The sequence below is a fragment of the Acanthisitta chloris genome, unplaced genomic scaffold (assembly GCF_000695815.1).
Source record: "Acanthisitta chloris isolate BGI_N310 unplaced genomic scaffold, ASM69581v1 scaffold10366, whole genome shotgun sequence".
In the NCBI taxonomy this organism is placed as follows: Eukaryota; Metazoa; Chordata; class Aves; order Passeriformes; family Acanthisittidae; genus Acanthisitta; species Acanthisitta chloris.
In genome coordinates this window covers 1-14,615 of record NW_008677608.1, presented here as the reverse complement: position 1 = coordinate 14,615, position 14,615 = coordinate 1, and the positions used below count along the sequence as shown (strand labels likewise).

Sequence of the window (14,615 nt, the reverse complement as noted above, 5' to 3'; positions counted from 1 at the left end):
TCGCAGAGAGGAGGCTCCGAGGATCCCCTGCTGACTCCAAGCAGAGGCAGAAGCAGCTCCTGGAGGCTTTGGGAGCTGCTTTGGAGCTGCGGAGCCATGAGCAGCGCAGTGCTCCTCGCACACCTCCCTGACCCCAGTAGCAGCTTCAGGGAAGACGCTCCCCGACCCCCTGTCCCTGGGGAGGAAGGAGAAACACCATGCCCGCAGCTCGCCAGCTCGTTCCTCGCCAAAAACCAAAGCTTCAAGGCCATGCCGGTGCCTCCTGCCCCGCGGAGGAATGAGAACGGGCTGGGTGAACCGGAGGGCAGCGCATCCCCAGATTCCCCTCTGGCCAGATGGACCAAATCTTTGCATTCCTTGTTAGGAGATCAAGATGGTGCCTATCTTTTTCGGACTTTTCTGGAAAGGGAAAAATGTGTGGATACTTTAGATTTCTGGTTTGCCTGTAATGGTTTCAGGCAGATGGACCTTAAGGATACCAAAACTTTGCGAGTAGCCAAAGCTATTTACAAAAGGTACATCGAGAACAACAGCATCGTCTCCAAGCAGCTCAAGCCTGCTACCAAAACCTACATAAGGGACAGCATCAAGAAGCAGCAGATAGATTCCATCATGTTTGATCAGGCACAGACTGAGATTCAGACTGTGATGGAGGAAAATGCTTACCAGATGTTTTTAACTTCTGATATATACCTCGAATACGTACGGAGTGGAGGGGAGAATCCTGCTTACATGAACAGCAACGGACTGGGGAGCTTAAAAGTTGTCTGTGGCTATCTCCCGACCTTGAATGAAGAAGAGGAATGGAGCTGTGCAGACTTTAAAAACAAAATCTTGCCTTCGGTGGTTGGACTATCCAGCAAGACGTTGAGGGTTACAGCCAATGTCAGAGCCACGGAAACGATGGAGAATGGCTACAGGTAAGGGAACCCCTGGAAATTGTGCTTTGTTTTAACTTTGAGGACTTTGGGAGTGCTTTTTGCATTGCTGTTGGGTGGGAATCGAGGCAGGCTGGGCTTCCTGAGGGGCTGGGAGCACGGCTGCTTCCCAGCACCTCCAAATGCTGGAATTTGGGGGGTGTTGTTTGAACGTGGGGGGATTTTTTCCCCCTCTCTACAGAGGAAAACAAGATCTTGTGCTCTGAAGCCCTATTGGCTCTTCCAGTTCTCTTCTAGATCAAAAACTTCATAGCAACTATGTCCTCCGGACATGCAGTAATTATTGGTTCAACTTTCAAACCTATTAAGAGCAGTAGTAGAGTGGATCATAGAGACACATGAATAATGTAACCTACTGGTTCCCCAACTCCACCATCAACCGGTGTTTAACGACATTGGTTATGTGGGAAGCAATTGTGTGGTCATGGGGGAGGAAATGTGTGCACTGACTGCATCAAACTCTCTGCAACTTGGGCAGAATCTGCTTTTATTTTGACTCTGTGTGTGATGTGCAGCCTCTGCATCGCCTTGGGTGTTGGTGTCATGTCAAAGCCATCTAGGGTGGCTTTGAGCCAATGTATAGGGGAGGATGCTGAAAATTGGATTATTTAAGGTAGTAGAGGCATTCCAGGTGTAGAGCAGTAGGTCTTTGGTGCTCTCATGTTAGCTGTGAGCCCAAAGTTAGACTCATTAGGAGGTGGTTGTGTCTTGTGGCAGCTGATGAGGATGCAGGGATGTTGTGTGGTGACAGGATCTCCTCGTACCCTTGTCCTGATGTGCATCTGTGTTGCCAAACCCTTCTCTTTTTGTTGGAAATATCGGTGGCACAGCCGTTGTGAGGGTGAGAAAAGTGAGAGCCGTCTGGAAGTGAGGAGGGGGATGGGGAAGACAGACTCTGATGAGCAAATGATGAGTTGTATAATCCTCTGAAAATGTATTCTTTGCTCTCCCCACCCTTGCCATAAATGTGGATTGTTGAATCAGGGCTGAGAGGAGAGGGCTCTGCTGCAGATGTGAGCTCTCCTCCGCCGGCTGGGCAGCCTGGGGGTTGGTATGGTGAGTGTTTGACATCTCGTTTACAGGAATTTTGAGAGTGTGCCTGTGATTCATGGACATCAAAGGGCATCAGGCTTCTCCTGGGGAGGCTTTGCTGGAGCTCACCCTCCTCTCCTGCCCCCGAGAGCTTCCAGCTGTGCTGGGCTTGCTGGTGCAGAGCCCTGGGGCACTGGGGGGTCCCTTTGGCTGGAGGATGCTGCAGAGCCAGAGAGGCCTCTGGTCCTCCCTGTCCTGGAGGCTCTGGGCAGTGGAGGGGATGGAGATGCTGTGTGGTGTGGACAGAAGGGATGTGCTCCATCCCAGTGGCCTCTGGACCCTCCTGCTGGGGGTCTGTGCAGGGGGGCAGTGCTGGCAGCTGGTCAGTGGAGGACTTGGGGTTTGGGATCCTCATGTTGTGCCTGAGTGTTGCTGCCTGAGCATCTGCTGTTCTCCAGAACTTGGTTTGAACTGCTGCCCTTCGCTGGCTTTCCAGGAGGGGGATGTTTGATGCTTTTATCTCTGAGCCTTTGTTGGGATTCAGAGCTGGAAGGGCTTGGCTGTATGTTCTACCAGAGCTGCAGGCCCTGCTAAACCCACATGTGCCTTGTCCAGGAGAGCTCTTGCAGCGCTGTGGCTGCTTGCCTGATTAGTGCTGGGCTTTTTTTCCTTTTTTTTTTTTTTTTTCCCCCCCTCTTTCTTTTCTTTTTTTTTTTTTTTGTCCAGGGATTAATGCAGCTTGCTCCTCACATGTCAGATCTACCCTCCTAGGACATTAGGTAGTGCGTTTTGCTTTGATCACCTTCTGTTGAATTTCCAGGAGCTTTTGCTCTCCATGGGGCCAAGAGATCTCAATGCAGAGAGAAGGGAGGTCAAGCTGAGATGCTGCTCAGTTCCTCCCCGAGCTATCCAGTTGTGAAGCCACTTGTGCGTGCATGTGCTCGGAGCTGATGAGCATATGGATGGGTTATCTCTCATCACTCAGCATTTAGGATCGCGTCTAGGATTGGAGCTGAAGCTTGCACAAAGTCTTTTCCTGGTGAGTGGCCAAACCACACCTCCCTCCTCATGTGTGTGATGGAATTAAGGAATTTCTGCTCAGTGTGTTCTGGTTTTGAAGGGCTGTGCAGGCTTCTGGCCATTCGCTTCGGTGGGTTTCAATGTGATTATCCCAGAGAAAGCTGGGAGTGCTGGGCTGAGCCCACCTGATGGTGGGAGCAGAGTGATCTCAGGCCAGCCTGGTGTTTGGATGGGAGACCACCTGGAAATCCCAGGGCACGGAGTCAAGGCCAAAAACACAGCAAATAGGAGACCGCAGGAACAAGTTGAAAGACTTTAGCTCCAGCATCAGTGATGGACAGGAACAGGAGAAGTCAAGTGAAAACACAGCGATTGCACCTGGCTGGGAAAGCAGGAACATGCAAACTGCTGCTTGTCTATTTGGAGCCCTAATACAGGGAATATTTGAAACTCAGAACCACCTCCCTCTCGTCCTTCCCAAGCAGCTCTCCTCCCCTCTCTCTGCTGTGCTGTGGTTAAAACTGGCCTCCCCACGCTGGACCTGGCCCCATGCTCCAGGAATTCCAGCTATTATTTATACGCGCTGCTAAATTTATCACGCACGACTTTGTGTACACAGAGAGAGCCTCTTCCTTTGCAGTGCCGCCGGGTAACTGAGTTCCTTCTGCCCAAGGTGGACTCATCTGCCTCCCATTAAGCTCTAACATCAGTGGGCCTGGCCATGCTTGGGGAGGGCTGGGGTTTGCAGATGGCCTTGTGCCTGCTCCCAGTGCTTCCTGGCCTTTGAACGCTGCAGCTCCTTGTGTGTGAAGTTATTGGAACCGAGTTTGGCTTCAATTATCAAAGTAAATGATGCCATTGTAAAGCTATGCTCGAAGCAGTGTTCTACAATTAGAACATGGAAGCTGTGATTAACGTAGCTGTGTTAAAATATACTTTTTTTTTTGGGTCAGGTTTGTGCATGTCTGAGTGTTTTTCTTTTTTTTTTTTTTTAAATGTTTTTAAACCCATTGTTGCCCAGTGATGTTTGTCCCAAGAAAATACTTAATGAGATTTCACTTTGCCTCCAAATGTTCCTTGTAGATTTCCTTCCCTGTCTGTGTATAAATCTGTGGTTTAAGTTGCCTGAGTGCTTTTATTTCTAAGGAGCAGAGTCTGACAGTAAAAAAACCTCACACACTCTGAAATTGCACCCTCATAACAGGGGATACAACCAGGAGCCCCTGAAATTTTCATGGCATTATAATACCTCTGATATGGCCATTGCCTAACATAGCAGAGAGAGAGTTACATGCTGTGTGTCATCGCATCAAGATAAGAATAGGCTGAGAAACATCAGACATTCTCCTTGAAGCTCCAGAGCAACTGTTACCTGACAGCTGAAAACACTTTGCACACTGAGTTTGGAGCTGGGCTGTGTTTGTGTGTGCAGCATCTGTGGCAGGAGACCACCGCTTTCCCTGGAATTTAAAACCCTCCCAGGCAACTTGATGCATCTGGGTGCAATTACTGGAGTAAGGTGGTCAAATTAAAAAGAAAAAGAAATTAAAACAGAGCAAACCAGCCTGGTTTTCTGAGAGGGGAGGGGGATTTCTGGAGGGCAGTGTTGGATAGGGGGGGCAGGGGGGTGAGTACCTTAAAAATACGTCAACTTTAGGGTTTATTATTTTCTGGGTTTATTATTATTATTGTCCATGAGGTGCTGCTAGGTGAATGATGCTGCAGCACAGGACTGATGGGAAGTTGAGTTAGTTCTGACCACTTTCTCTAATTATATCTTTGGACACACCTCTTCTCCTTGTGCTGTATCCGTATGGATGTGCTGCCTCTGCCCCCACCACAGTCTCTTCAGCAATCCTGTAAGGATAACGTGGCAAATGAGCCCTCCTGGATGTGACCAGGGGGGACAGAGTCCTCCCAAAGTGTGCTGGGGAGCATCCCTCCCAGCAGGGTGGTGGGGAGTGTCCTGCAGCCCTGAGCCTTGTGGTCCTCAGATTCGCTCTCAAGACCTGAGATGATTTCAAATCAAATAGTTAGAAGATCTGCACCCCTTACATGTTGACCCAAAAGGCCACCAAGGACTTAGGAAGGGTCATTATGACTGCACATCCCCCTGAACCAGAGTAGAAGACTACTTGGTTGTTAGAGGAACTTTTTTGTAGTAGTAGTGGGAGAACTTTGCTTTCACCCACATGTGGAATTAATTTATCTTTGAAGATTTAACTTCTTTCCTGTGGCATTCCTTACTATCTCTTTTTTTTTTTTCTTCTTCTTCTTCTTCTTCCCAGATATATATTTTTTAACATCTTGATCTCCCCATCAGAAATGCCTTGGCCTCCTTGGAAAGGAATGCAGCCCCGGCTGGGCTGAATACCTGCCTGCAGCCAGGCTCATACCAGAGAGGCCCATCTTCCCCACCATGCTTCCCCCTCCTTTTTGCATATTTTTTTTCCCTTCCCCCTTTTTTTTTTCTGAACTTAAGCCTTTGTGGAGTTCCTGTTCATGGTGTTGGTGGAGCCGGAATGGGGGGATCAGGGTGCTGGTGAGGGATGGGGATGGAGAGTGGGGTGATGGGAGGACATTGCTGTCACTTAAACCCAGCTGGTCCCTCCAGCTCCAGGGGGTCAGGGAGGTGGAAAGCCCATTAAAAAAAAAAAAACTTGCCGAGCCTGCTGGCACATTCCTTAGGCCCCCAAGTCCTGGGTAAGTGGCCCTAATTATTGAAATCAGCAGTCCTTATCAGATGACAAGGCCTTTTGCTTTGATATACAAAGGCAGAAGCTTAACAACACCATCTCGCCCTGGAAGAGGAACAAAATGTGCACCTTAACATGCAGCTTTCAAACCTCCCTGCATAATCCCCTTATTGCCTGCCAAGATATGTATATTGATCCTGGCTAGGAAGTTGGAGGGTTGGGAGGCAGCAGGCAGGGAATGCCCAGGTCCCCACCTGTGGTGACCCTGCCATGCTCCATCACAGCCCATGTCACTGCCCAGGAATTTTTCACCCAGCTGCTCTTATGTGCTCAGCTCAAACATCTGCTTGGGCTTTGGGTTTCCTTCTCCAGGTGAAGCCAAAGGTGTTGGTACACATCCCCATCCTTGTCTTCCCCACCCAACTCTGCACAAAACCACAAGTTGAACAAGTAGGAGGTTCTCCTAAAAACTGGGCCTTTTTATTATGTGTATTTATAATGCCAGGAAGGTGGTACCCATCTTTGGGAGGCCAAGCCTAGGGCAGCAGATTTCAGCCCTGTCCATGGGGGGTCCTGCTCCAGTAGTTCCAGGCAGTTCTCTTGTTTCAGGCAACACAGATACCAATAACTTGTATTCCCAGAGGTGCCCTAACTCCTGTCTTCAGAGCAGACTTAAGCATCATTAGCTGGTTCCTCGTGACTTTCAATGGGACTTGAGCTTTGAACTTCTTGGTCCTTTCCCTGCTGATGCCAACAGCAAAACTCCTGCTGACCTCAGCAGTGCAGCATCAGGACTAAGTTTTTGAAGGTATCCAGGTATGTAGAGGTGCTTCCTGGCATTTTGTAGAGCACTTTAGAAAATGACAGACGTGACATGTTTGAAGTTGGGTATCTTTAGGTAGAGTGTTCTGGTTTGGAAACAGCATGTCCTGGAGTGAGCGGTGGATGTTTGGTTGCTTCTAAAGAGATGGAGCACGTGGTTCCCATGAGTGCTACCATGAAGCCCAAGACTGGCTAGTAACTCAGTTCCTGTTCTGCTTGTCCCTAGGTCCTTCAAGAGGAATGATCCTGTTAACCCATACCACGTGAACTCTGGCTATGTTTTTGCCCCAGCGACCAGCGCGAACGACAGTGAAATATCTAGCGATGCCCTGACGGACGACTCCATGTCCATGACAGACAGCAGTGTGTAAGTATCTGGTGCTGGCTGGGCCTTCTGGGATGTGTCACCTGTGCTGATGGGGAGTGATGTGTCCACTGCTGAGCTGGAGGTGTGTGCCCAAACCAAGAGATGCAGCAGGGCATGGCATCCTCCCTCCTCCTGCCGTCGCTGCAGGTATCGGATGGAGTGAAATCATGAATCCCTCTCTTGCCATTTTGCAACTGCAGCTGAGCAAACATGTTTTGCCCATGCTAATGGTGCTGCCTGACTAACCCAAGGAGCATATCTCCCTGAGCCTTTGTCTTAAGGCCAGGCTTCCTTAACCAGTTATCAGTCATCAAAGAGAAGGAGATTACTTCCTGTAGGAAGTACTTTCTGTAATTAACGCTCATCATTAATGTCAAAATGTACATTAATAGGGCCAGTGACCTGAAGGGGCAAATAGCTGCTTGTCTAGTGTGGCTGGGGCAGTCTTCAAAGAACCATTTGAATGGAGCTGCATGGATCAGGTCTGGGTGTTTCAGGAGTGTAGGGCTGAGAGGTGATGCTGTGGCTGAGCCCAGGAATTGCAGGATCTCTCTTCTGGCTGCTGAGAAGTGTTTGTCAGTTTGTTTGCCCCAGCAGGAGAGGAATGGTGCTTTTGTGTCTGTAGAGGAGACAGGAGGGCTCACTTAGTGCTCTTAAGGACCATTTTCTTCAGCTGAGCAGAAGGCAGATGTTGCTGTTTGTGTTTCATGATCTTCATTTAAGTGCTCTAGAAAAACCCACCTGTCAGCAGAGAGCTGCATTCCTGGTCTTCATCTGTAGGTGACACTTCTCCAGTGTCCCTGTCAGATGTGTCCAGTGATTCCTGTGTACTCCTCAGAGAGGTTTGCAGGCTGAGTTTTTAAAGTCAACATGTGTGATGCTGCACAACGGAAAACAGGATTTACCAAAAATCCTTGATGCATAAACAAGAGCTTTTTTTTTTTTGTCTGGTTTTTTTTTTTATGCACATGTGTGTTTTGAACTGATATTCCTGGAAAAAAAATAGTTTGTTGTCCCACCAGATTCCCTTATTGAACAATATTGGCATTAAATAAAAGAGCTGAATCATAGGGTGACTTCTTTATTTCTTCTTACTGGCTCTGGTTGTATGTGATCATGTGTCAACAGAGCATTCATTGGGTTAGTCATTTCTGGACCAGTGTAGGGTCACTTGGGATTCACAGGGCTAGGATTATACCCTCTCTTCACAGCAATGCCAATTGTAGGCCTTATACAGATGAGAGCACTGAGTGAGAAATAAAGTGCATGGTGGATGAAAGGCTTAACTGAATCGCTTTCAGCCCATTGTTAGTCCAGGGGAGCTTAGCGGGGATGAGAGGGCAGCAGCCTGCTTTGAAATTTGCTTGAACAAGTGAATAGGAGCTCCCCATAAAGCAGAGCCTGAAAGGAGCTGCCTGTTTTTTCCTGCTGCAACAATGGCCTGCGCAGGCTGTGAGAGTTTGGGGAAGCTTGGCTGATTAAACTGCCCTCAGCTCCAGGTTGGGGGGCAGTGGGGAGGCCTGGGGGAGCAGAGTGCTGGAGGTGGCAGAAAGGAATAGTTCCTGCTGCAGAACTGGTCCCTCCAGCATCCCTCAAGCTGTGCTCCATCCGCAGGGGCAGGTGGGCACACTGGGGTGTTGGGTGTTTCTGGAAGTGGGAGAGGTAAATGGGCAGATTGGGAGGTTGGGCTGAAAGTTTGGGTTGATGTAAAAGTTCCCTTGCAGAGGGGAAGGGGCTGCTGCCAGGGTTGCAGTGGAGCAGGTGGGATTTGCAGGCTCTTCTGGCACCTGGCTCTGCTGGATGCTGGAGATGCTGTGAATGTGTTGGGGGCATGAACCCACTCTTGCTGAGCACAGGTGCTGAGCCTGGGAGGTTTTATCCTCCTGTAACAGAGGGTCTGGGTTTGTTCTGTTCCATCACTGCCAGTGCAAATTAGTTCTCTTATATATATATATCAACTGAAGAGGAAAAACTTGTTCTGGAAAAGTCTGTCAGACATAGCAGTAAAGTGAGTTTTGGGGCTTTCTAAATAAATCTAAATCTGAACTGCACTGGAATTAGAAGAAATCTCCCAATAGTGCATAATCTGCCTGTTTAATTTTATTCCAGATGCCAAGGATCAGCCTGTCCCTATATATTTTGTAATAGCCACAAAGCATCATGCAAATTTATATTTCCATTTCTTGATTGAAAGGAAAGGGGATTTTTTTTTTATTTGCTTATATCTTATTTATGGATTTACTTTGGACACAGGGGAATGCTGCTGAGCAAACTTCAAATATTACCTTATCTTACAAACCAGGCTTTTGATGTTGGCAAGATCAGAGGCTTGTTTCAGAGCCGTTGCCAAATGAAGATGGGAGTGAATGCATATGCGCATGAGTCTGATATTAGGAAAGGGGATTTTTTTTTTATTTGCTTATATCTTATTTATGGATTTACTTTGGACACAGGGGAATGCTGCTGAGCAAACTTCAAATATTACCTTATCTTACAAACCAGGCTTTTGATGTTGGCAAGATCAGAGGCTTGTTTCAGAGCCGTTGCCAAATGAAGATGGGAGTGAATGCATATGCGCATGAGTCTGATATTTCAAAGCAGCAGTAAAACTACATTCAGGTTAGGTCAGGCACATCTGAGTCAAAAGGCTAAGATAATTGGCTCAGCTTAAATGGCAGCTGACTGGGTAGAAGACTTCAAACTAGTGTTTCCCCCAGAAACAGATTGGCTTAGCCCCAGCCTGGTTAGCTGAAATGTTTATAATTAAACTCTACTATTTAGTGCCTCAACTCTGTAGCTCTTCAGCCTGAAGCTTTTAGTAGCCAAGAAAGTGAGTGCAAATGTTGGCTGCTGGAGCAAGGGGAGAGGTGGCACCTGGACAACTGGGTTTAACCCTTGTGCTGCCCCAAAACCTCTGGCCAAGCTCAGCCCTTTCATTTCAGAGGTACTTTCTCCTAGCTGGGGGGGCTTCTTCAGCATCAGGGTTCCTCCTGTTCCCCATGCCTCTTGCTGGACTGAGCCTGGCTCCAGCTCCATCCATCTGTCCCTCCTGCAGTTAGGGATCACTCCTTGGTCCTCCCTTCAACTCTGGCCTTGTCCATTTCCCCCTGTTTTCTAGGGAAGGGTTTAGACAGCACTCAGCAAAGTAGCTCTCAAGTCCCTCCCCATTCCCCAGGCTGACTTTCCCAAGCTGCTCCACAGCCTTCCCATCCCAGAGAAATAACCTCTGGTGTTTTTCATTCTTTTTTTTTTTTTTTTTTTTTTTTTATTCTGCACGTTGTTACAAGTTGTGGAACTCTCCTGCCAAGGCAGGGCCGTGGAAGCAGAGAGCAGGAGGTTTGATGTGGAGCTCTTTGGTACACACAGAGGAATTTTAGTGGGAAGGAACAGTTTTCGTACTGACTAGAACAAGGACAAATCTTCAGTAAAGTGAGGAGTTGTGCTGTTGGGTCATTGTTGCTTTTCCTTCTCCTTTACAAGCCACCCTGCCTGGGAACATCACAAATCCCCACTCCTGCTCCATAGCCTGTGTCAGGACTGTCCCTTGGGGCAGAGATGAGCCTCCTGGATCTAGGAGCTTGGGGATACCCTGCAAGGAGATGTGCTCCAGCTCAGTGGCCACAGCAGGAGGGGTTGGGGGTGGCAGCTCGTCCTTGCAGACCTGGAGGGAGGTGGGGAGTGCAGAAGGGCTGCAGAGCTCCCTGTTGTCCCTGGTTGTGTCCTTGGATGCCTAGTGGTGGATGCACAGACCTTCAGCTGCTTCCCTGCTCCTCCCATGTGGCCTCCTGGACTGTCATGGATAGAATTGAATTCATTAATGGGGTTAATCCCATATCTACACATCCGTGTGACATGCCTGAGCTGGTGCTTTTACTTACCTTTAAATGACTGTTTTCCTGGGTATTCCCTCTGCTGAAGGTCTTCCCTAAGAGACCCTTGTGTCAGTAAGCCTCAGTTAACAAACACTTCTCTGAAGGTACAGGTGGTTTGCTTTTCACCTTAGATTTGCTTTTTCTCCCATCCTTCCCCAAATCTAAGGCATGTCAGTGCCCCAAGCCCAGTTGCCCTATGGGTTTGTGGAGCAGAAATGCTTGATGGCCACCAGTGGTTGCAGTTGGTGGCCACTGGCAGCTCCAGTTGGTGGCCATGGCCAGCTGTCTTGGCTGGTATATGCTGGGCTACTCCCCCAGAAAGCTCTCAGAGCCCCTTGTTGTGTCGTGGGGACATGAGGACAATCAGCTCCTTTCACTTGCCATGTCACATGTGCTCATGAACCATGTCTAGATGAGGCTGATGTTCATCTTTTGGCATCAAGGGCCTCCTCTGTGGTCCCAGTGTGCTTGTTTTTATTCTAAAGATTTTTCCAAGTTTATTGAGATGGAATTGTTCTGATCCTTCACTCCAGGCTTTGCAGCTAAATTTTGTTCATTCAAACAATTTAATAGCAACTGAATGCTTTGGCCAAGATCTTCACAATGGTCTGCCATAGCGTGCCTGAAACTTTGAGTGATGGCATCTGATCATCCTCCTCTACAGCAGGGACATGGTGTGTCCAGGAAGGTGTTCCCACATGCCTTGTCTCCATCTGTGTGTCAGTGTGTGGCCAGAGGAGGGGACAGGCAGGGACACCATGCCACGTTGGCTCCTCTGGCAGCAGCGTGGGGCCACCGCTGTCTGCTCAGCCGCCGCCACTCCTCCTTGGGCTGGAGCTATTTTCTCCACTCAGGAGATGAGTCAGGTGTGGGGGCAGGTGGATGAAAGGGATGGGACCAGAGATCAAGGTTATGCAGCCAGTCTGAGGGAAGGGGTGGAATTAGACATTCAGGATCTCCAGGCATGCTCTTCCAGCTGTCCCCGCTGTCTGTAGAAGGCCCTTTAATCCTCACTGGGGTAATTTTTTGCGTGGCCGGATGAAGACACCCTGTGGTGCTTGAAGCAGGCTGTGCAGGGGGCTGTTCCCACCAGGACTCTCCTGGCCAGGAGCTGGGGTAGCTGCAGGGAGCAGTGTCTGCCCAGAAGGTCCATCCTGGCCATGCTCATGCCTCGAGGTGTCCTGTGCTGGCCAACCTCAGGGCAGGAGAAATACCCTGGATCTTCAGTAGGGCTGGAGATGCAAAGAGCCTTTGGGTGTCCATCCATCCTGAGCTTCTTCCTTCTTGTTTCCACTCTGCCAGCACTCTGTGGAGTGTTTCAGGGCTTAAGGAATATTGTGGTCCTAGAGAGCGTAATTCAGTAAGGAAAAAGCAACAAAAATAAAGGCCAGAAGCAGAAACCTGGCATTGTAAGGGCCTTTCTGCAAGATCCCTTGGAAGTGAAGCTGATGGGATCTTGGGGCGTCTTCTCATGTGGAGTTGCCTTCAGCTTTTCAGCTTTTGCTTAATTACTGTGTATCCATGTAGATGGTGACACAGGTACTTCCCACACGGCCATATATTTGAGGCTTCAGGTGACATCCCCAGTGCTCAACACCTCTGGGAACGAGGGCATGCCTGGGTGGTTCCAGAGAGGATGGAGAGGTGTCTCAGGTAGAGCATGGGGACAACCCCAAGCTGATCATGACCTCTCTTCCATGTGCAGAGATGGGATCCCCCCATACAGAATTGGGAGCAAGAAGCAGCTCCAGCGGGAAATGCATCGAAGCGTCAAGGCCAACGGTCAAGTTTCTCTACCTCATTTTCCGGTAAGTTCAGGTGGGAGCTGCAAGGTCTGGGTGGGCTCTGGGAAATGCTGAGGGTGGGAATAGGCACATGTGGAGGGAAGGGAGCAGGGGAGGGGAGAGCATTTCCATCCCAAGGTGATGTCACGGGAGAGATGCTGCTTGATGTCGCACGGGAGCCACGTGCTCTCAGCATCCTTCCAAAAACCTGCTGAGGTACAGTCACATCTTGGTCCTTCCCTGGAACCAGGTGGCAGTTAGGGCTTTTTGTTGGCACTGAGTGGTTGAAATCCAAGTGGGGATGCTCTGGTTGGGTCTAGTGAGAGGGTTGGCTCTGACCACCACCCCGACACCTTCGCGGTGCTGAGCGTACCAGGGCTTGGTGACCGTGGAGAGCTGAGTGTCTGAGCTGGCAGGGAGCAGGATCTCCCAACACAGAGATGCTGGCAGCAGCTCCCTGCCTGGCTTTGAGGGGATCCCTTGCCCTGCTCTCAAAAATTAACTCGCTGACTTGCTAATTCCGTTGACTCGGAGACTCCCGATTCCTGCAGTGAATAAACTGTTTACACAGACAAGTATAAACTTATCTTGTCTTCAGATTAATATGCTAAAATTCCTCTTTCTGCTGTCTTAAGCAGCAAGAAGTCATAGATGATATTTCTGGTGGAAGGGGGGGGTGGTTTATGTGGTTTTTTTCTTTCTGGTATTTTTTTTTTTTCCCCCTTCCTTCCTAAAGAAAGTTCTATAGCCTGAGCTTGTAAATTAGATTATTTTGTCCCAGGGCGTGCAAATCGACTTTCTCTGTAAGGCAGTGCTTTGATCAGGGACTGAATAGAGCCAGCTTGTGTAAGAGTGACAATTTCCAGCAGAGTGGCCTTTTTCTACCCTCACATCATTTCTGGAGCTAAGTGGTTGCCGGAGAGAGGCCCCACCTCATCTGGTGGGTAGTATGTGAAAGAGTTGGCAGTTCAGCTTTCTGCTTTGGGGGGGGGGAAGGAGGGAGAGTGGGGGTGAGGAGTGGGGTGCGTGGGGATGGCAGGAGGGAGGGCAGAGTCGAGTGGGTGGTTTCTTTTTCCTCTTTTTTTCCCTTTCCTCCCCTTTTCCTGCCATGTTTGCTTCTTTTGGCAGAAATTCGCGTTTTGCCTTTTTATATTCTGCACTTGATTTGGAGATGTTCCCTTTTTCCCTTGATAGATCTGCTTGAGGCAGCCAAGCTCAGCAGTGTAGCACCGCTAGCCTGCAGCAGCTTTCTTCATTTTCTGTACAAAGAGATGGAAGGGGGGGGGAAGAGATCTAGGACACTGTTGAGACAACACTACCTCAAAGGTGCCCAGTGTGTAGCCAGGAAATAAATTACCAGCACTTCTCTGATCTGCAACCGTTTGACTTCTTTTTTTTTTTTTTTTTTCTTTTTTTTTTTTTTTTCCTTTTTTTTTTTTTTCTCCTTTCCCTTTTTCTCCCCCATCTTATTTTTTTTTAATTTCCAACTCCTTTCTGTTTATACTCACTTTATTCCTTTAGTTAAAGTCTCTCCCTCCCCCCTCAGAGGGTTTTTTTTTTTTTATTTTATTTTTTTTCTTATTTTTTTGATGTTTGACAACAGTCTTTGAAGATTTTCTACTTCAGAGTAGCTACTGATGGGCTGGTTGTACTACAGAGAGAACAAGCGGGGTTCCTCAGAGTGCGACCAACTGCTCCTGCCGAAGGCAAACGCTGGTGGGGAGGATGTCACTCCATGAGGCCACAGCACTAGCTCATAAAAATCCAGAGCAGACCATGCCTAGTTGCGCTCGTCTTTTCATCCAAACATGGAGACACAACAAGCGTAGCGGGGCCGGCGATGCCGCCGCGCCGCCCGCTAAACGCGCCTTGTGCCTTCTGTCCCCGCTCCTTGTAGAGGACCCACCGTCTTCCCAAGGAGATGACCCCGGTGGAACCAGCTGCCTTCGCCGCGGAGCTCATTTCCCGGCTGGAGAAGCTGAAGCAGGAGCAAGAAACCATGGACTGTCTGGAGGAGAGGCTGCAGCAGATCAAGGAGGTAGGAGGATTAACCCTCCCGCGTGCCACCAGGCTGGGGGTGGGAG

At 49.1% G+C, this 14,615-nt stretch overlaps 1 protein-coding gene across 1 annotated transcript; it reads left to right on the top strand.

The window, feature by feature from the left end:
• Positions 1 to 96: 96 nt before the first annotated feature.
• Positions 97 to 14,608, top strand: AXIN2 (axin 2; the record flags this gene model as incomplete). Its single annotated transcript, XM_009076574.1, has 4 exons — positions 97 to 920; positions 6,735 to 6,875; positions 12,453 to 12,555; positions 14,429 to 14,608. Coding segments are annotated over exons 1-4 (1,248 nt in total), but the record flags the coding sequence as incomplete, so codon positions are not given.
• Positions 14,609 to 14,615: the final 7 nt, after the last annotated feature.